Here is a 21,480-nt window from a genome sequence, read left to right as displayed (position 1 = left end):
ATCATGCTGGTCTCTCTCTCTGTCATGCTGGTCTCTCTCTCTCTGTATCATGCTGGTCTCTCTCTCTCTGTATCATGCTGGTTCTCTCTCTCTCTCTCTCTGTATCATGCTGGTCTCTCTCTCTCTCTCTCTCTGTATCATGCTGGTCTCTCTCTGTGTCATGCTGGTCTCTCTCTCTGTATCATGCTGGTCTCTCTCTCTCCCTCTGTATCATGCTGGCCTCTCTCTCTCTTTCTCTCTCTCTGTATCATGCTGGTCTCTCTCTCTCTGTATCATGCTGGCCTCTCTCTCTCTTTCTCTCTCTCTGTATCATGCTGGTCTCTCTCTCTCTCTGTATCATGCTGGCCTCTCTCTCTCTCTCTCTCTCTCTCTCTCTGTGTCATGCTGGCCTCTCTCTCTCTCTCTCTCTCTCTCTCTGTATCATGCTGGCCTCTCTCTCTCTCTCTCTCTCTCTCTCTGTATCATGCTGGTCTCTCTCTCTCTCTGTGTATCATGCTGGTCCCTCTCTCTCTGTGTCATGCTGGTCCCTCTCTCTCTCTGTGTCATGCTGGTCTCTCTCTCTCTGTATCATGCTGGTCTCTCTCTCTCTGTATCATGCTGGTCTCTCTCTCTGTATCATGCTGGTCTCTCTCTCTCTGTATCATGCTGGTCCCTCTCTCTCTCTGTGTCATGCTGGTCTCTCTCTCTCTGTATCATGCTGGTCTCTCTCTCTCTGTATCATGCTGGTCTCTCTCTCTCTGTATCATGCTGGTCTCTCTCTCTCTGTATCATGCTGGTCTCTCTCTCTCTCTCTGTATCATGCTGGTCTCTCTCTCTCTCTGTATCATGCTGGTCTCTCTCTCTCTCTGTATCATGCTGGTCTCTCTCTCTCTCTCTCTATCATGCTGGTTTCTCTCTCTCTCTCTGTATCATGCTGGTCTCTCTCTATCATGCTGGTCTCTCTCTCTCTCTCTATCATGCTGGCCTCTCTCTCTCTCTGTATCATGCTGGTCTCTCTCTCTCTCTCTGTATCATGCTGGTCTCTCTCTCTCTCTCTCTCTATCATGCTGGTCCCTCTCTCTCTCTGTATCATGCTGGTCCCTCTCTCTCTCTGTATCATGCTGGTCTCTCTCTCTCTCTCCGTATCATGCTGGTCTCTCTCTCTCTGTATCATGCTGGCCTCTCTCTCTCTCTCTGTGTCATGCTGGTCTCTCTCTCTCTCTCTATCATGCTGGCCTCTCTCTCTCTCTCTCTGTATCATGCTGGTCTCTCTCTCTCTCTCTCTCTGTATCATGCTGGTCCCTCTCTCTCTCTGTATCATGCTGGTCTCTCTCTCTCTCTCTCTCTGTGTCATGCTGGTCTCTCTCTCTCTCTCTGTCTCTCTGTATCATGCTGGTCTCTCTGTATCATGCTGGTCTCTCTCTCTCTCTCTCTGTATCGTGCTGGTCTCTCTCTCTCTCTCTCTGTATCATGCTGGCCTCTCTCTCTCTCTCTCTCTCTCTCTCTGTGTCATGCTGGTCTCTCTCTCTCTCTCTGTATCATGCTGGTCTCTCTCTCTCTGTATCATGCTGGTCTCTCTGTGTCATGCTGGTCTCTCTCTCTCTCTGTATCATGCTGGTCTCTCTGTATCATGCTGGTCTCTCTCTTTCTCTGTATCATGCTGGTCCCTCTCTCTCCGTATCATGCTGGTCTCTCTCTCTCTCTCTGTATCATGCTGGTCTCTCTCTCTCTCTCTCTCTCTCTCTGTATCATGCTGGTCTCTCTCTCTCTCTCTGTATCATGCTGGTCTCTCTCTCTCTCTCTCTCTCTCTCTCTCTCTCTCTCTCTGTATCATGCTGGCCTCTCTCTCTCTCTCTCTCTCTCTCTGTATCATGCTGGCCTCTCTCTCTCTGTATCATGCTGGTCTCTCTCTCTCTGTATCATGCTGGTCTCTCTCTCTCTTTCTCTCTGTATCATGCTGGCCTCTCTCTCTCTCTATCATGCTGGCCTCTCTCTCTCTCTCTGTATCATGCTGGCCTCTCTCTCTCTCTCTGTATCATGCTGGTCTCTCTCTCTCTCTCTCTCTCTCTCTCTCTGTATCATGCTGGTCTCTCTCTCTCTGTATCATGCTGGTCTATCTCTCTCTCTCTCTCTCTCTCTCTGTCTCTCTCTCTCTGTCCCTCTCTCTCTGTATCATGCTGGTCTCTCTCTCTCTCTCTCTCTCTCTCTCTCTGTATCATGCTGGTCCCTCTCTCTCTCTGTATCATGCTGGTCTCTCTCTCTCTCTCTCTCTCTCTCTCTGTATCATGCTGGTCCCTCTCTCTCTCTGTATCATGCTGGTCCCTCTCTCTCTCTGTATCATGCTGGTCTCTCTCTCTCTGTATCATGCTGGTCTCTCTCTCTCTCTGTATCATGCTGGTCTCTCTCTCTCTGTGTCATGCTGGCCTCTCTCTCTCTGTATCATGCTGGTCTCTCTCTCTCTGTATCATGCTGGTCTCTCTCTCTCTCTCTCTCTGTATCATGCTGGTCTCTCTCTGTGTCATGCTGGTCTCTCTCTCTCTGTATCATGCTGGTCCCTCTCTCTCTCTGTATCATGCTGGTCTCTCTCTCTCTGTATCATGCTGGTCTCTCTCTCTCCCTCTGTATCATGCTGGCCTCTCTCTCTCTTTCTCTCTCTCTGTATCATGCTGGTCTCTCTCTCTCTGTATCATGCTGGTCTCTCTCTCTCCCTCTGTATCATGCTGGCCTCTCTCTCTCTTTCTCTCTCTCTGTATCATGCTGGTCTCTCTCTCTCTGTATCATGCTGGTCTCTCTCTCTCCCTCTGTATCATGCTGGCCTCTCTCTCTCTTTCTCTCTCTCTGTATCATGCTGGTCTCTCTCTCTCTGTATCATGCTGGCCTCTCTCTCTCTCTCTCTCTCTCTCTCTCTGTGTCATGCTGGCCTCTCTCTCTCTCTCTCTCTCTCTCTCTCTCTCTGTATCATGCTGGTCTCTCTCTCTCTCTGTGTATCATGCTGGTCCCTCTCTCTCTGTGTCATGCTGGTCTCTCTCTCTCTGTATCATGCTGGTCTCTCTCTCTCTGTATCATGCTGGTCCCTCTCTCTCTCTGTATCATGCTGGTCTCTCTCTCTCTGTATCATGCTGGTCTCTCTCTCTGTATCATGCTGGTCCCTCTCTCTCTCTGTATCATGCTGGTCCCTCTCTCTCTCTGTATCATGCTGGTCCCTCTCTCCCTGTATCATGCTGGTCTCTCTCTCTCTCTGTGTCATGCTGGTCTCTCTCTCTCTGTATCATGCTGGTCTCTCTCTCTCTGTATCATGCTGGTCTCTCTCTCTCTGTATCATGCTGGTCTCTCTCTCTCTCTCTGTATCATGCTGGTCTCTCTCTCTCTCTCTGTATCATGCTGGTCTCTCTCTCTCTCTCTGTATCATGCTGGTCTCTCTCTCTCTCTGTATCATGCTGGTCTCTCTCTCTCTCTGTATCATGCTGGTCTCTCTCTCTCTCTGTATCATGCTGGTCTCTCTCTCTCCCTCTGTATCATGCTGGCCTCTCTCTCTCTCTCTGTGTCATGCTGGTCTCTCTCTCTCTCTCTCTCTGTGTCATGCTGGTCTCTCTCTCTCTGTATCATGCTGGTCTCTCTCTCTCTCTGTATCATGCTGGTCTCTCTCTCTCTCTCTCTCTCTGTATCATGCTGGCCCTCTCTCTCTCTCTCTCTCTCTCTCTCTCTCTCTCTGTGTGTCATGCTGGTCTCTCTCTCTCTCTCTCTGTATCATGCTGGTCTCTCTCTCTCTGTGTATCATGCTGGTCCCTCTCTCTCTGTGTCATGCTGGTCTCTCGCTCTCTGTATCATGCTGGTCTCTCTCTCTCTCCGTATCATGCTGGTCTCTCTCTCTCTCTCCGTATCATGCTGGTCTCTCTCTCTCTCTCTCTCTGTATCATGCTGGTCTCTCTCTCTCTCTCTCTGTATCATGCTGGTCCCTCTCTCTCTGTATCATGCTGGTCTCTCTCTCTCTCTCTGTATCATGCTGGTCTCTCTCTCTCTCTGTCTCATGCTGGTCCCTCTCTCTCTCTCTGTCTCATGCTGGTCTCTCTCTCTCTCTGTATCATGCTGGTCTCTCTCTCTCTCTCTATCATGCTGGTTTCTCTCTCTCTCTCTGTATCATGCTGGTCTCTCTCTCTATCATGCTGGTCTCTCTCTCTCTCTCTGTATCATGCTGGTCTCTCTCTCTCTATCATGCTGGTCCCTCTCTCTCTCTGTATCATGCTGGTCCCTCTCTCTCTCTGTATCATGCTGGTCTCTCTCTCTCTCTCCATATCATGCTGCTCTCTCTCTCTCTGTATCATGCTGGCCTCTCTCTCTCTCTCTCTCTGTGTCATGCTGGTCTCTCTCTCTCTCTCTATCATGCTGGCCTCTCTCTCTCTCTCTCTGTATCATGCTGGTCTCTCTCTCTCTCTCTCTCTCTCTGTATCATGCTGGTCCCTCTCTCTCTCTGTATCATGCTGGTCTCTCTCTCTCTCTCTCTGTGTGTCATGCTGGTCTCTCTCTCTCTCTCTCTCTCTCTGTGTCATGCTGGTCTCTCTCTCTCTCTCTATCATGCTGGCCTCTCTCTCTCTCTCTCTGTATCATGCTGGTCTCTCTCTCTCTCTCTCTCTCTCTCTGTATCATGCTGGTCCCTCTCTCTCTCTGTATTATGCTGGTCTCTCTCTCTCTCTCTCTCTGTGTGTCATGCTGGTCTCTCTCTCTCTCTCTCTCTCTCTGTCTCTCTGTATCATGCTGGTCTCTCTGTATCATGCTGGTCTCTCTCTCTCTCTCTCTGTATCGTGCTGGTCTCTCTCTCTCTCTCTCTGTATCATGCTGGCCTCTCTCTCTCTCTCTCTCTCTCTCTGTGTCATGCTGGTCTCTCTCTCTCTCTCTGTATCATGCTGGTCTCTCTGTGTCATGCTGGTCTCTCTCTCTCTGTATCATGCTGGTCTCTCTGTATCATGCTGGTCTCTCTCTCTCTCTGTATCATGCTGGTCCCTCTCTCTCTCCGTATCATGCTGGTCTCTCTCTCTGTATCATGCTGGTCTCTCTCTCTCTCTCTCTCTGTATCATGCCAGTCTCTCTCTCTCTCTCTGTATCATGCTGGTCTCTCTCTCTCTCTCTCTCTCTCTGTATCATGCTGGCCTCTCTCTCTCTCTCTCTCTCTCTGTATCATGCTGGCCTCTCTCTCTCTGTATCATGCTGGTCTCTCTCTCTCTGTATCATGCTGGTCTCTCTCTCTCTCTCTCTCTGTATCATGCTGGCCTCTCTCTCTCTCTATCATGCTGGCCTCTCTCTCTCTCTCTGTATCATGCTGGCCTCTCTCTCTCTCTCTCTCTCTCTCTGTATCATGCTGGTCTCTCTCTCTCTCTCTCTCTCTCTCTCTGTATCATGCTGGTCTCTCTCTGTATCATGCTGGTCTCTCTCTCTCTCTCTCTCTCTCTGTCTCTCTGTATCATGCTGGTCTCTCTCTCTGTATCGTGCTGGTCTCTCTGTATCATGCTGGTCTCTCTCTCTCTCTCTCTCTCTCTGTATCATGCTGGCCTCTCTCTCTCTCTCTCTGTGTCATGCTGGTCTCTCTCTCTCTCCCTCTCTCTCTCTCTCTCTCTCTCTCTCTCTCTGTATCATGCTGGTCTCTCTCTCTCTCTCTCTCTCTCTCTCTCTCTCTCTCTCTCTCTGTATCATGCTGGTCTCTCGCTCTCTCCCCCTCTCTCTCTCTCTCTCTCTCTGTATCATGCTGGTCTCTCTCTCTCTCTCTCTCTCTCTCTCTCTCTCTCTCTCTGTATCATGCTGGTCTCTCTCTCTCTCCCTCTCTCTCTCTCTCTCTCTGTATCATGCTGGTCTCTCTCTCTCTCTGTATCATGCTGGTCTCTCTCTCTCTCTGTATCATGCTGGTCTCTCTCTCTCTCTGTGTATCATGCTGGTCTCTCTCTCTCTGTATCATGCTGGTCCCTCTCTCTCTGTATCATGCTGGTCTCTCTCTCTCTGTGTCATGCTGGTCTCTCTCTCTCTCTCTCTCTCTCTCGCTCTCTCTCTGTATCATGCTGCTCTCTCTCTCTCTCTCTCTCTCTGTATCATGCTGGTCCCTCTCTCTCTCTGTATCATGCTGGTCTCTCTCTCTCTCTGTATCATGCTGGTCTCTCTCTCTCTCTCTGTATCATGCTGGTCTCTCTCCCTCTGTATCATGCTGGTCCCTCTCTCCCTGTATCATGCTGGTCTCTCTCTCTCTCTCTCTATCATGCTGGTCCCTCTCTCCGTATCATGCTGGTCTCTCTCTTTCTCTCTATCATGCTGGTCCCTCTCTCTGTGTATCATGCTAGTCTCTCTCTCTCTCTCTCTCTCTCTCTCTCTGTATCATGCTGGTCCCTCTCTCTCTCTGTATCATGCTGGTCCCTCTCTCTCTCTGTATCATGCTGGTCTCTCTCTCTCTGTATCATGCTGGTCTCTCTCTCTCTGTATCATGCTGGTCTCTCTCTCTCTGTATCATGCTGGTCTCTCTCTCTCTGTATCATGCTGGTCTCTCTCTCTCTGTATCATGCTGGTCTCTCTCTCTCTCTCTCTCTGTATCATGCTGGTCCCTCTCTCTCTCTGTGTCATGCTGGTCTCTCTCTCTCTGTGTCATGCTGGTCTCTCTCTCTCTCTCTGTGTCATGCTGGTCTCTCTCTCTCTGTATCATGCTGGTCCCTCTCTCTCTCTGTATCATGCTGGTCTCTCTCTCTCTGTATCATGCTGGTCTCTCTCTCTCTCTCTGTATCATGCTGGTCTCTCTCTCTCTGTATCATGCTGGTCTCTCTCTCTCTGTATCATGCTGGTCCCTCTCTCTCTCTCTCTCTCTCTGTATCATGCTGGTCCCTCTCTCTCTCTGTATCATGCTGGTCTCTCTCTCTCTGTATCATGCTGGTCTCTCTCTCTCTGTATCATGCTGGTCTCTCTCTCTCTGTATCATGCTGGTCCCTCTCTGTATCTCTGTCTCTCTCTGTCTCTTTCTGTCTCTCTCTGTCTCTCTCTCTCTCTGTATCATGCTGGTCTCTCTCTCTCTCTCTCTCTCTCTCTCTGTATCATGCTGGTCCCTCCCTGTATCATGCTGGTCCCTCTCTCCCTGTATCATGCTGGTCCCTCCCTGTATCATGCTGGTCCCTCTCTCCCTGTATCATGCTGGTCCCTCTCTCTCTGTATCATGCTGGTCCCTCTCTCCCTGTATCATGCTGGTCCCTCCCTGTATCATGCTGGTCCCTCCCTCCCTGTATCATGCTGGTCCCTCTCTCCCTGTATCATGCTGGTCCCTCTCTCTCTGTATCATGCTGGTCCCTCTCTCCCTGTATCATGCTGGTCCCTCTCTCCCTGTATCATGCTGGTCCCTCTCTCTCCCTGTATCATGCTGGTCCCTCTCTCCCTGTATCATGCTGGTCCCTCTCTCCCTGTATCATGCTGGTCTCTCTCTCCCTGTATCATGCTGGTCCCTCTCCCTGTATCATGCTGGTCCCTCTCCCTGTATCATGCTGGTCCCTCTCCCTGTATCATGCTGGTCCCTCTCCCTGTATCATGCTGGTCCCTCTCTCTGTATCATGCTGGTCCCTCTCTCTCCCTGTATCATGCTGGTCTCTCTCTCTCTCTGTGTCATGCTGGTCTCTCTCTCTCTCTGTGTCATGCTGGTCTCTCTCTCTCTCTGTGTCATGCTGGTCTCTCTCTCTCCCTGTATCATGCTGGTCTCTCCCTGTATCATGCTGGTCCCTCTCTCTCTCTGTATCATGCTGGTCTCTCTCTCCCTGTATCATGCTGGTCCCTCTCTCTGTATCATGCTGGTCTCTCTCTCTCTCTCTGTGTCATGCTGGTCTCTCTCTCTCTGTATCATGCTGGTCTCTCTCTCCCTGTATCATGCTGGTCCCTCTCTCTGTATCATGCTGGTCCCTCTCTCCCTGTATCATGCTGGTCTCTCTCTCTCTCTCTGTGTCATGCTGGTCTCTCTCTCTCTGTATCATGCTGGTCTCTCTCTCTCTCTCTGTATCATGCTGGTCTCTCCCTGTATCATGCTGGTCCCTCCCTGTATCATGCTGGTCTCTCTCTCCCTGTATCATGCTGGTCCCTCTCTCTCTGTATCATGCTGGTCTCTCTCTCTCTGTATCATGCTGGTCCCTCTCTCTCTCTCTCTCTCTCCCTGTATCATGCTGGTCCCTCTCTCCCTGTCCTCCAGGAATACGTAGTGTGGACTCTAAGGGGAAGGAGACTCTGTATAATCTGGAGTCTCTCATCAACCAGGCAGTGTTCCCAGGACTACAGGGAGGACCCCACAACCACGCCATCGCAGGTACAGGCACTGCTCTGGACACCTATATTGGCTTTATATACAGGCACCTGCACAGACATCTCCCAGGTGGATATTAACTAGGACACCTCAGAACCACACTATGACAGATAAAGTAGCCAGGACATCTCACTATGGCAGGTAAAGTAGCCAGGACACCTCACTATGACAGGTAAAGTAGCCAGGACACCTCACTATGACAGGTAAAGTAGCCAGGTCACCTCACTATGACAGGTAAAGTAGCCAGGACACCTCACTATGACAGGTAAAGTAGCCAGGACACCTCACAACCACACTATGACAGGTAAGGTAGCCAGGACACCTCACTATGACAGGTAAAGTAGCCAGGACACCTCACTATGACAGGTAAAGTAGCCAGGTCACCTCACTATGACAGGTAAAGTAGCCACAACACCTCACTATGACAGGTAAAGTAGCCAGGTCACCTCACTACCACACTATGACAGGTAAAGTAGCCAGGACACCTCACTATGACAAGTAAAGTAGCCAGGACACCTCACTATGACAGGTAAAGTAGCCAGGACACCACACTATGACAGGTAAAGTAGCCAGGACATCTCACTACCACACTATGACAGGTAAAGTAGCCAGGACACCTCACTACCACACTATGACAGGTAAAGTAGCCAGGACACCTCACTATGACAGGTAAAGTAGCCAGGACACCTCACTATGACAGGTAAAGTAGCCAGGACACCTCACTATGACAGGTAAAGTAGCCAGGACACCTCACTATGACAGGTAAAGTAGCCAGGACACCTCACTATGACAGGTAAAGTAGCCAGGACACCACACTATGACAGGTAAAGTAGCCAGGTCATCTCACTATGACAGGTAAAGTAGCCAGGACATCTCACTACCACACTATGACAGGTAAAGTAGCCAGGTCACCTCACTATGACAGGTAAAGTAGCCAGGTCACCTCACTACCACACTATGACAGGTAAAGTAGCCAGGTCACCTCACTATGACAGGTAAAGTAGCCAGGTCACCTCACTATGACAGGTAAAGTAGCCAGGTCACCTCACTATGACAGGTAAAGTAGCCAGGACACCACACTATGACAGGTAAAGTAGCCAGGACACCTCACTATGACAGGTAAAGTAGCCAGGACACCTCACTATGACAGGTAAAGTAGCCAGGTCACCTCACTATGACAGGTAAAGTAGACAGGTAAAGTAGCCAGGTCACCTCACTACCTCACTATGACAGGTAAAGTAGCCAGGTCACCTCACAACCACACTATGACAGGTAAGGTAGCCAGGACACCTCACTATGACAGGTAAAGTAGCCAGGACACCTCACTATGACAGGTAAAGTAGCCAGGTCACCTCACTATGACAGGTAAAGTAGCCACAACACCTCACTATGACAGGTAAAGTAGCCAGGTCACCTCACTACCACACTATGACAGGTAAAGTAGCCAGGACACCTCACTATGACAAGTAAAGTAGCCAGGACACCTCACTATGACAGGTAAAGTAGCCAGGACACCACACTATGACAGGTAAAGTAGCCAGGACATCTCACTACCACACTATGACAGGTAAAGTAGCCAGGACACCTCACTACCACACTATGACAGGTAAAGTAGCCAGGACACCTCACTATGACAGGTAAAGTAGCCAGGACACCTCACTATGACAGGTAAAGTAGCCAGGACACCTCACTATGACAGGTAAAGTAGCCAGGACACCTCACTATGACAGGTAAAGTAGCCAGGACACCTCACTATGACAGGTAAAGTAGCCAGGACACCACACTATGACAGGTAAAGTAGCCAGGTCATCTCACTATGACAGGTAAAGTAGCCAGGACATCTCACTACCACACTATGACAGGTAAAGTAGCCAGGTCACCTCACTATGACAGGTAAAGTAGCCAGGTCACCTCACTACCACACTATGACAGGTAAAGTAGCCAGGTCACCTCACTATGACAGGTAAAGTAGCCAGGTCACCTCACTATGACAGGTAAAGTAGCCAGGTCACCTCACTATGACAGGTAAAGTAGCCAGGACACCACACTATGACAGGTAAAGTAGCCAGGACACCTCACTATGACAGGTAAAGTAGCCAGGACACCTCACTATGACAGGTAAAGTAGACAGGTAAAGTAGCCAGGTCACCTCACTACCTCACTATGACAGGTAAAGTAGCCAGGTCACCTCACTATGACAGGTAAAGTAGCCAGGACACCTCACTATGACAGGTAAAGTAGCCAGGACACCTCACTATGACAGGTAAAGTAGCCAGGTCACCTCACTATGACAGGTAAAGTAGCCAGGACACCTCACTATGACAGGTAAAGTAGCCAGGACACCTCACTATGACAGGTAAAGTAGCCAGGACAGCTCACTATGACAGGTAAAGTAGCCAGGTCACCTCACTATGACAGGTAAAGTAGCCAGGTCACCTCACTATGACAGGTAAAGTAGCCAGGTCACCTCACTATGACAGGTAAAGTAGCCAGGACACCACACTATGACAGGTAAAGTAGCCAGGACACCTCACTATGACAGGTAAAGTAGCCAGGACATCTCACTACCACACTATGACAGGTAAAGTAGCCAGGACATCTCACTACCACACTATGACAGGTAAAGTAGCCAGGTCACCTCACTATGACAGGTAAATTAGCCAGGTCACCTCACTACCACACTATGACAGGTAAAGTAGCCAGGTCACCTCACTATGACAGGTAAAGTAGCCAGGTCACCTCACTATGACAGGTAAAGTAGCCAGGTCACCTCACTATGACAGGTAAAGTAGACAGGTAAAGTAGCCAGGTCACCTCACTACCTCACTATGACAGGTAAAGTAGCCAGGTCACCTCACTATGACAGGTAAAGTAGCCAGGACACCTCACTATGACAGGTAAAGTAGCCAGGACAGCTCACTATGACAGGTAAAGTAGCCAGGTCACCTCACTATGACAGGTAAAGTAGCCAGGTCACCTCACTATGACAGGTAAAGTAGCCAGGACACCACACTATGACAGGTAAAGTAGCCAGGTCACCTCACTATGACAGGTAAAGTAGCCAGGACATCTCACTACCACACTATGACAGGTAAAGTAGCCAGGACATCTCACTACCACACTATGACAGGTAAAGTAGCCAGGTCACCTCACTATGACAGGTAAAGTAGCTAGGTCACCTCACTACCACACTATGACAGGTAAAGTAGCCAGGTCACCTCACTATGACAGGTAAAGTAGCCAGGTAAAGTAGCCAGGTCACCTCACTATGACAGGTAAAGTAGCCAGGACACCTCACTATGACAGGTAAAGTAGCCAGGACACCTCACTATGACAGGTAAAGTAGCCAGGACAGCTCACTATGACAGGTAAAGTAGCCAGGTCACCTCACTATGACAGGTAAAGTAGCCAGGTCACCTCACTATGACAGGTAAAGTAGCCAGGTCACCTCACTATGACAGGTAAAGTAGCCAGGACACCACACTATGACAGGTAAAGTAGCCAGGACACCACACTATGACAGGTAAAGTAGCCAGGACATCTCACTACCACACTATGACAGGTAAAGTAGCCAGGACATCTCACTACCACACTATGACAGGTAAAGTAGCCAGGTCACCTCACTATGACAGGTAAAGTAGCCAGGTCACCTCACTATGACAGGTAAAGTAGCCAGGTCACCTCACTATGACAGGTAAAGTAGACAGGTAAAGTAGCCAGGTCACCTCACTACCTCACTATGACAGGTAAAGTAGCCAGGTCACCTCACTATGACAGGTAAAGTAGCCAGGACACCTCACTATGACAGGTAAAGTAGCCAGGACAGCTCACTATGACAGGTAAAGTAGCCAGGTCACCTCACTATGACAGGTAAAGTAGCCAGGTCACCTCACTATGACAGGTAAAGTAGCCAGGACACCACACTATGACAGGTAAAGTAGCCAGGTCACCTCACTATGACAGGTAAAGTAGCCAGGACATCTCACTACCACACTATGACAGGTAAAGTAGCCAGGACATCTCACTACCACACTATGACAGGTAAAGTAGCCAGGTCACCTCACTATGACAGGTAAAGTAGCTAGGTCACCTCACTACCACACTATGACAGGTAAAGTAGCCAGGTCACCTCACTATGACAGGTAAAGTAGCCAGGTAAAGTAGCCAGGTCACCTCACTATGACAGGTAAAGTAGCCAGGTCACCTCACTATGACAGGTAAAGTAGCCAGGACACCTCACTATGACAGGTAAAGTAGCCAGGACAGCTCACTATGACAGGTAAAGTAGCCAGGTCACCTCACTATGACAGGTAAAGTAGCCAGGTCACCTCACTATGACAGGTAAAGTAGCCAGGTCACCTCACTATGACAGGTAAAGTAGCCAGGACACCACACTATGACAGGTAAAGTAGCCAGGACACCACACTATGACAGGTAAAGTAGCCAGGACATCTCACTACCACACTATGACAGGTAAAGTAGCCAGGACATCTCACTACCACACTATGACAGGTAAAGTAGCCAGGTCACCTCACTATGACAGGTAAAGTAGCTAGGTCACCTCACTACCACACTATGACAGGTAAAGTAGCCAGGTCACCTCACTATGACAGGTAAAGTAGCCAGGTCACCTCACTATGACAGGTAAAGTAGCCAGGTAAAGTAGCCAGGACACCTCACAACCACACAGTGTGTGTAGTGATCTAGTATTTACGGCGCATTCGGAAAGTATTCAGACCCCTTGACTTTTTCCACATTCTGTTAACGTTACAGCCTTATTCTAAAATGGATTTAAAAAAATATATATATATTCCTCTTCAATATACACCCGATACTCCATAATGACAAAGTGAAAACAGGTTTTTATAATTGTTTACAAATATATAATTAAAAACAGAAATACCTTATTTACATAAGTATTCAGGACCCCTTTTTTTGCTGTGAGACTTGAAATTGAGCTCCGACGCTTCCTGTTTCCATTGATCATCCTTGAGATGTTTGTGCACGTCAGAGCAAACACCAAGCCGTGAGGTCAAACTGTTTGTCCCGAGACGGGGATTGTGTTCGAGGCACAGATCTGGGATTTAGAAGGGTAGCAAACAACAACAAAAAAATTTCCGCAGCATTGAAGGTCCCCAAGGACACAGTGGCGCAGCGGTCTAAGGCACTGCATCTCAGTGCTAGAGGCGTCACTACAGACCCTGGTTTGATTCCAGGCTGTATCACAAACCAGCTGTGATTGGGAGTGTAAATAGGGCGACGCACAATTTGGACCAGCATCGTCCGGGTTTGGCCCGGGGTAGGCCGTCATTGTAAATAAGAATTTGTTCTTAACCGACTTGCCTAGTTAAACAAAGGTTTAATTAAACCTAAATGGAAAAGGTTTGGAAGCGCCAAGATTCTTCCTAGAGCTGGCCGCCAAGGACAAACTGAGCAATCAGGGGGAGAAGGGCCTTGGTCAGGGAGTTGACCGATGAGCCGATGGTCACTCTGACAGAGCTCCAGAGTTTCTCTGTGGAGATGGGAGAACCTTCCAGAAGGACAACCATCTCTGCAGCACTCCACCAGTCAGACCTTTATGGTAGAGTGTCCAGACGGAAGCCACTCCTCAGTAAAAGGTACATGACAGCTCGCTTGGAGTTTGCCAAAAGGCACCTAAAGACTCTCAGACCATGAGAAACAAGATTCTCTGGTCTGATGAAACCAAGATTGAACTCTTTGGCCTGAATGCCAAGCGTCACGTCTGGAGGAAACCTGGCACCATCCCTACGGTGAAGCATGGTGGTGGCAGCATCATGCTGTGGGGATGTTTTTCAGCGGCAGGGACTGGGAGACTAGTCAGGATAGAGGGAAAGATGAGCGGAGCAAAGTGCAGAGAGGTCCTTGATGAAAACCTGCTCCAGAGCGCTCAGGACCTCAGACTGGGGCGAAGGTTCACCTTCCAAGAGGACAACGACCCTAAGCACACAGCCAAGACAACGCAGGACAGGCTTCGGGACAAGTCTCAATGTCCTTGAGTGGCCCAGCCAGAGCCCGGACTTGAACCCGATCGAACATCTCTGGAGAGACCTGAAAATAGCTGTGCAGCGACGCTCCCCATCCAACCTGGCAGAGCTTGAGAGGATCTGCAGAGAAGAATGGGAGAAACTCCCCAAATACAGGTGTGCCAAGCTTGTAGCGTCACACCCAAGAAGACTCGAGGCTGTAATCACTGCCAAAGATGCTTAAACAAAGTACTGAGTAAACGGTCGGAATATTTATGTAAATGTGATGTTTCTGTTTGCAAAATATTCCAAAAAACCAGTTTTTGCTTTGTCATTATGGGGTATTGTGATGTCATTATGGGGTATTGTGATGTCATTATGGGGTATTGTGATGTCATTATGGGGTATTGTGATGTCATTATGGGGTATTGTGTGTAAATTGATAAGGGGAAAAAAATATTGAATCCATTTTTAGAATGATGCTGTAACGTAACAAAATGTGGAACAAGCCAAGATGGTCTCAATACTTTCTGAATGCACTGTATGTGTTTCTCTAGGTGTGGCCGTGGCCCTGAAGCAGGCTCTAAACCCCAGAGGTTAAGGGTTAATGTGTGTTAATGTTTCTCCAGGTGTGGCCGTGGCCCTGAAGCAGGCTCTAAACCCCAGAGGTTAAGGGTTAATGTGTGTTAATGTTTCTCCAGGTGTGGCGGTAGCCCTGAAGCAGGCTCTAACCCCAGAGGTTAAGGGTTAATGTGTGTTAATGTTTCTCCAGGTGTGGCCGTGGCCCTGAAGCAGGCTCTAACCCCAGAGGTTAAGGGTTAATGTGTGTTAATGGGTGTGAATGTTTCTCCAGGTGTGGCGGTGGCCCTGAAGCAGGCTCTAACCCCAGAGGTTAAGGGTTAATGTGTGTTAATGTTTCTCCAGGTGTGGCGGTGTCCCTGAAGCAGGCTCTAAACCCCAGAGGTTAAGGGTTAATGTGTGTTAATGTTTCTCCAGGTGTGGCGGTAGCCCTGAAGCAGGCTCTGACCCCAGAGGTTAAGGGTTAATGTGTGTGAATGTTTCTCCAGGTGTGGCGGTAGCCCTGAAGCAGGCTCTAAACCCCAGAGGTTAAGGGTTAATGTGTGTTAATGTTCCTCCAGGTGTGGCGGTAGCCCTGAAGCAGGCTCTAAACCCCAGAGGTTAAGGGTTAATGTGTGTTAATGTTTCTCCAGGTGTGGCGGTAGCCCTGAAGCAGGCTCTAAACCCCAGAGGTTAAGGGTTAATGTGTGTTAATGTTTCTCCAGGTGTGGCGGTGGCCCTGAAGCAGGCTCTAACCCCAGAGGTTAAGGGTTAATGTGTGTTAATGTTTCTCCAGGTGTGGCGGTGGCCCTGAAGCAGGCTCTAAACCCCAGAGGTTAAGGGTTAATGTGTGTTAATGTTTCTCCAGGTGTGGCGGTAGCCCTGAAGCAGGCTCTAACCCCAGAGGTTAAGGGTTAATGTGTGTTAATGTTTCTCCAGGTGTGGCGGTAGCCCTGAAGCAGGCTCTAACCCCCAGAGGTTAAGGGTTAATGTGTGTTAATGTTTCTCCAGGTGTGGCGGTGGCCCTGAAGCAGGCTCTAACCCCAGAGGTTAAGGGTTAATGTGTGTTAATGTTCCTCCAGGTGTGGCGGTGGCCCTGAAGCAGGCTCTAACCCCAGAGGTTAAGGGTTAATGTGTGTTAATGTTCCTCCAGGTGTGGCGGTAGCCCTGAAGCAGGCTCTAACCCCAGAGGTTAAGGGTTAATGTGTGTTAATGTTTCTCCAGGTGTGGCCGTGGCCCTGAAGCAGGCTCTAACCCCAGAGGTTAAGGGTTAATGTGTGTTAATGTTCCTCCAGGTGTGGCGGTAGCCCTGAAGCAGGCTCTAAACCCCAGAGGTTAAGGGTTAATGTGTGTTAATGTTTCTCCAGGTGTGGCGGTAGCCCTGAAGCAGGCTCTAAACCCAGAGGTTAAGGGTTAATGTGTGTTAATGTTTCTCCAGGTGTGGCGGTAGCCCTGAAGCAGGCTCTAAACCCCAGAGGTTAAGGGTTAATGTGTGTTAATGTTTCTCCAGGTGTGGCGGTAGCCCTGAAGCAGGCTCTAAACCCCAGAGGTTAAGGGTTAATGTGTGTTAATGTTTCTCCAGGTGTGGCGGTAGCCCTGAAGCAGGCTCTAACCCCAGAGGTTAAGGGTTAATGTGTGTTAATGTTTCTCCAGGTGTGGCGGTAGCCCTGAAGCAGGCTCTAAACCCCAGAGGTTAAGGGTTAATGTGTGTTAATGTTTCTCCAGGTGTGGCGGTAGCCCTGAAGCAGGCTCTAACCCCAGAGGTTAAGGGTTAATGTGTGTTAATGTTTCTCCAGGTGTGGCGGTAGCCCTGAAGCAGGCTCTAACCCCAGAGGTTAAGGGTTAATGTGTGTTAATGTTTCTCCAGGTGTGGCGGTAGCCCTGAAGCAGGCTCTAAACCCCAGAGGTTAAGGGTTAATGTGTGTTAATGTTTCTCCAGGTGTGGCGGTAGCCCTGAAGCAGGCTCTAAACCCCAGAGGTTAAGGGTTAATGTGTGTTAATGTTTCTCCAGGTGTGGCGGTAGCCCTGAAGCAGGCTCTAACCCCAGAGGTTAAGGGTTAATGTGTGTTAATGTGTGTTAATGTTTCTCCAGGTGTGGCGGTAGCCCTGAAGCAGGCTCTAAACCCCAGAGGTTAAGGGTTAATGTGTGTTAATGTTTCTCCAGGTGTGGCGGTGGCCCTGAAGCAGGCTCTAAACCCCAGAGGTTAAGGGTTAATGTGTGTTAATGTTTCTCCAGGTGTGGCGGTGGCCCTGAAGCAGGCTCTAACCCCAGAGGTTAAGGGTTAATGTGTGTTAATGTGTGTGAATGTTTCTCCAGGTGTGGCGGTAGCCCTGAAGCAGGCTCTAACCCCAGAGTTTAAGGCATATCAGTACCAGGTGCTCTCTAACTGCAGAGCTATGGCCAACGCCCTCATCGACCTCGGGTACAAGATCGTCACCGGTGAGACAATAACGTCATGGTTGTGGTTAACAGACTAACACCTGTGTTGGACAGGCTGTAAGCCAAGGTTTCCAGAACTGGGTCCAGGGGACCCCAAGGGGTGAATATTTGGGGGGGGGTTTTGCCCTAGGACCTGTGTAGTGCTAGTTCTGGAAACGCTGCTGTTAGGAATGGCCTCGGTTATTCCTTATCCCAACAGATGTTACTGTTACAATAGTTGAGGACCTCCCGAGTGGCGCAGTGGTCTAAGGCGCTGCATCGCAGTGCTAACTGTGCCACTAGAGATTCTGGGTTCGAGTCTCTGATGCAGCCGGCCGCGACCGTGAGACCCATGGGGCGGCGAACAATTTGGCCCAGCGTCGTCCGGGTTAGGAAGAGGGTTTGGCCGGCAGGGATGTCCTTGTCCCATCGCGCTCTAGCGACTCCTGTGGCGGGCCGGGCGCAGTGCACGCTGACACGGTCGCAAGGTGTACGGTGTTTCCTCCGACACATTGGTGCGGCTGGCTTCCCGGGTTATTAAGTGGGCATTGTGTCAAGAAGCAGTGCGGCTGGGTTGGGTTGTGTTTCTGAGGCAGCACCGCTCTCGGTCTTTCGCCTCTCCCGAGTCCATACGGGAGTTGCAGCGATGAGACAAGACTGTAACTACCAATTTGGATACCAACGAAATTGGGGAGAAAAAGGGGTAAAGAAAATACAGATAAAGTAAATATTACAATACTTGTTGTTAACCCTGTGTGTTAACTAGGAATGGGCACGGTTATTCAATATCACAATGGACGTTAATATTAAAATACTTGAGTATTCATTTTTGCACAAAAAAACAATTTATAGGCCTATTTTTAACATTGACATTTTATTTATTTTTATATAAAATTGATAAAACAAACTTTTTAAATGTAGTTTTTTTATGACGTGCGCCCCATTAAAAATACCTGTAGCCTTCACGTGTGTAGCTTGTTGTTCAATCAAAGCTGCAAAAATATACCAAAATGAAGCATTATCTGATGAAATAACTTTAGAAAAGGGGGCACGAGACAGGGATGTCCCCTGTCGCCCTTCCTGTTTGCCAGTGGTAATTGAACTGCTAAGATATGGGACCCGAAACGTTAACGGGTATCAAAATTGGCAAACCATGAACAAAAAACTCAATTTATTTACCGACGATCTACTGATACACCTTTACTAATAATTAAAAACTCAATGCCCCTCACCCCCAACCCCCCTTTTTTTTTGTAAAAAATTATTTTCAGAATAATCCAACATTTTAGGATATCAAATTTACATGGAAATAGAAGAAGAATACCTCATGATATACAACTTTTAAAAACATATGAAATACTGAGGAGGCTTAATAAGTGACAACAAACATATATAATGATAACTTTATCCCATTACTCAACAACATGTAATCAGATCTAAATGAATTATATTAATTCACATGCATTACATAATACAGCTATGTACATACAGATACAATTAACCACTTCAGAATGGCTCCCAAAGTGTTTTTTTTTTTTTATAAATACCAATTACCCCGCCAAAAGACATTTCTTTAAAAAGTATAGTCGTGCCATAATGACTTCATATGGGCAGATAAACTCATAGAATAAATGGGAACCGTTTAAATCTGAGGGGGGGTGTTTTAAGCTTCCTAGATCTGAGGGGGATGTTTTAAGCTTCCTAAATCTGAGGGGGGGGGGGGGGGTTTAAGCTTCCTAAATCTGAGGGGGGGGGGGGTGTTTAAGCTTCCTAAATCTAAGGGGGGATTTAAGCTTCCTAAATCTAAGGGGGGATTTAAGCTTCCTAAATCTGAGGGGGGGGGGGGGGGGGTTTAAGCTTCCTAAATCTGAGGGGAGGGGTTTAAGCTTCCTAAATCTGAGGGGAGGGGGGGGTTTTAAGCTTCCTAAATCTGAGGGGGGGGGGGGGTTTAAAGCTTCCTAAATCTGAGGGGGGGGTTTAAGCTTCCTAAATCTGAGGGGGGGGGTTTAAGCTTCCTAAATCTGAGGGGGGGGGGGGGTTTAAGCTTCCTAAATCTGAGGGGAGGGGTTTAAGCTTCCTAAATCTGAGGGGAGGGGGGGGTTTTAAGCTTCCTAAATCTGAGGGGGGGGGGGGTTTAAAGCTTCCTAAATCTGAGGGGGGGTTTAAGCTTCCTAAATCTGAGGGGGGGGTTTAAGCTTCCTAAATCTGAGGGGGGGGTTTAAGCTTCCTAAATCTAAGGGGGGATTTAAGCTTCCTAAATCTGAGGGGGGGTTTTAAGCTTCCTAAATCTGAGGGGGTGTTTTAACCTTCCTAAATCTGAGGGGGGTTTTTAAGCTTCCTAAATCTGAGGGGGGGATTTAAGCTTCCTAAATCTGAGGGGGGGGTTTTAAGCTTCCTAAATCTGAGGGGGGGTTTTAACCTTCCTAAATCTGCGGGGGGTTTTAAGATACCCCTCTCTCCTCGCTATGAAAGATGTGAGTGTTTGTTCTCGGAAGTACGGTAACTAATCAGTCTCTCACCGTTCCAAAAAATACTGAATCTTAAGATGTCGATATCCCGGCGGGAAGTGAATCTTGACACTCAGAAATTGGAGTCGACGTGCAAGGAGCCGAGGAATCGATTGTTTTGGAGTAGACTCTTCACAACTACGTCATCGTTGTTAAACAGTTGGACAAATGGCGACAGCAGCAAAGTCCTGTATGGTAACACTTTGAGATGTTAAATGAGAAGGAGATGCCAACATTACGAGGTGGAATTTAGGTACAGTAACGGTAGTACAGGTGCCAATGCTTCACCGTCTGAAAAGGGGACGCACCGCGACGCCCAAACGCACCGCGACGCCCAAACGCACCGCGATACCCAAACGCACTGTGAGGCCCAAACCACTGCTGGCAGAATTTAGGTACAGTAACGGTAGTACAGGTGCCAATGCTGTTGTTTTTAAACATTAAGAAAAATGGTCAATTTGTCACATCCCTGGTTGCTATATGGTTGTGTTTATGTTGTGGTATGGTTGTGTTAATGTTGTGGTATGGTTGTGTTTATGTTGTGGTATGGTTGTGTTAATGTTGCGGTATGGTTGTGTTAATGTTGTGGTATGGTTGTGTTAATGTTGTGGTATGGTCGTGTTAATGTTGTGGTATGGTTGTGTTAATGTTGTGGTATGGTTGTGTTTATGTTGTCCAGGGGGTTCTGATAACCATCTGATCTTACTGGACCTGAGGCCTAGCGGGACGGACGGAGGACGAGCTGAGAAGGTTCTAGAAGCTGCTGCCATCGCCTGCAACAAGAACACCTGCCCAGGTAAGTAACAGACACTGTCCTCTGTAGGTGATGAGTGCTCTGTATCCCAGTGGTCTATATGTGTGTGTGTGTGTGTAGGTGATGAGAGTGCTCTGTGTCCCAGTGGTCTATATGTGTGTGTGTAGGAACTGACCCTGTGTGTGTGTGTGTGTGTGTGTGTGTGTGTGTAGGTGATGAGAGTGCTCTGTGTCCCAGTGGTCTATATGTGTGTGTGTGTGTGTAGGTGATGAGAGTGCTCTGTGTCCCAGTGGTCTATATGTGTGTGTAGGAACTGACCCTGTGTGTGTGTGTGTGTGTGTGTGTGTGTAGGTGATGAGAGTGCTCTGTGTCCCAGTGGTCTATATGTGTGTGTGTGTAGGAACTGACCCTGTGTGTGTGTGTGTGTGTGTGTGTGTGTGTGTGTGTAGGTGATGAGAGTGCTCTGTGTCCCAGTGGTCTATATGTGTGTGTGTGTGTGTGTAGGAACTGACCCTGTGTGTGTGTGTGTGTGTTGTGTGTGTGTGTGTGTGTGTGTGTGTGTGTGTGTGTGTGTGTGTGTGTGTGTGTAGGTGATAAGAGTGCATTGCGTCCCAGCGGTCTGAGGTTCGGCTCTCCTGCTCTGACCTCCAGGGGAATGGTTGAGGAAGACTTCAGGAAGGTCGCAGAGTTCATCCACAGAGGTGACCTTTAACCCCTGACCTCTGTGTCTATAGTCATAGTACTGATCCTAGATGTCCAGCTAGCAGACCAAGGCCCCTTTAACCCCTGACCTCTCACCCCTGACCTTTAACCCCTGACCTCTGTGTCTATAGACATAGTACTGATCCTAGATGTCCAGCTAGCAGACCAAGGCCCCTTTAACCCCTGACCTCTGTGTCTATAGACATAGTACTGACCCTAGATGTCCAGCTAGCAGACCAAGGCCCCTCTAACCCCTGACCTTTAACCCCCGACCT

The 21,480-nt window shown here is 48.7% G+C and overlaps 1 protein-coding gene across 8 annotated transcripts in view; it reads left to right on the top strand.

Moving 5' to 3' along the window:
* Positions 1 to 21,480, top strand: part of LOC123740232 (serine hydroxymethyltransferase, cytosolic) — a 62,201-nt gene that overhangs the window by 37,059 nt on the left and 3,662 nt on the right. For 5 of the 8 annotated variants that reach the window (XM_082971962.1, XM_082971963.1, XM_082971969.1 and 2 more), the window contains 4 exons: positions 8,171 to 8,284; positions 17,141 to 17,263; positions 20,429 to 20,545; positions 21,094 to 21,204. In XM_082971962.1, the coding sequence (XP_082828088.1) occupies positions 8,171 to 8,284; positions 17,141 to 17,263; positions 20,429 to 20,545; positions 21,094 to 21,204 (465 nt within the window). Of the gene's footprint in view, positions 1 to 8,170; positions 8,285 to 15,037; positions 15,076 to 15,834; positions 15,873 to 17,059; positions 17,098 to 17,140; positions 17,264 to 20,428; positions 20,546 to 21,093; positions 21,205 to 21,480 lie in introns of all 8 variants that reach the window. The other 3 variants (XM_082971965.1, XM_082971966.1, XM_082971964.1) reach the window with 3 other exon arrangements.

This window comes from Salmo salar, unplaced genomic scaffold, assembly GCF_965601325.2.
Source record: "Salmo salar unplaced genomic scaffold, fSalSal1 ptg000468l, whole genome shotgun sequence".
Lineage (NCBI taxonomy): Eukaryota > Metazoa > Chordata > Actinopteri > Salmoniformes > Salmonidae > Salmo > Salmo salar.
Note: the sequence above shows the minus strand (reverse complement) of the source record. Positions and strands in the feature narration are given on the sequence as shown.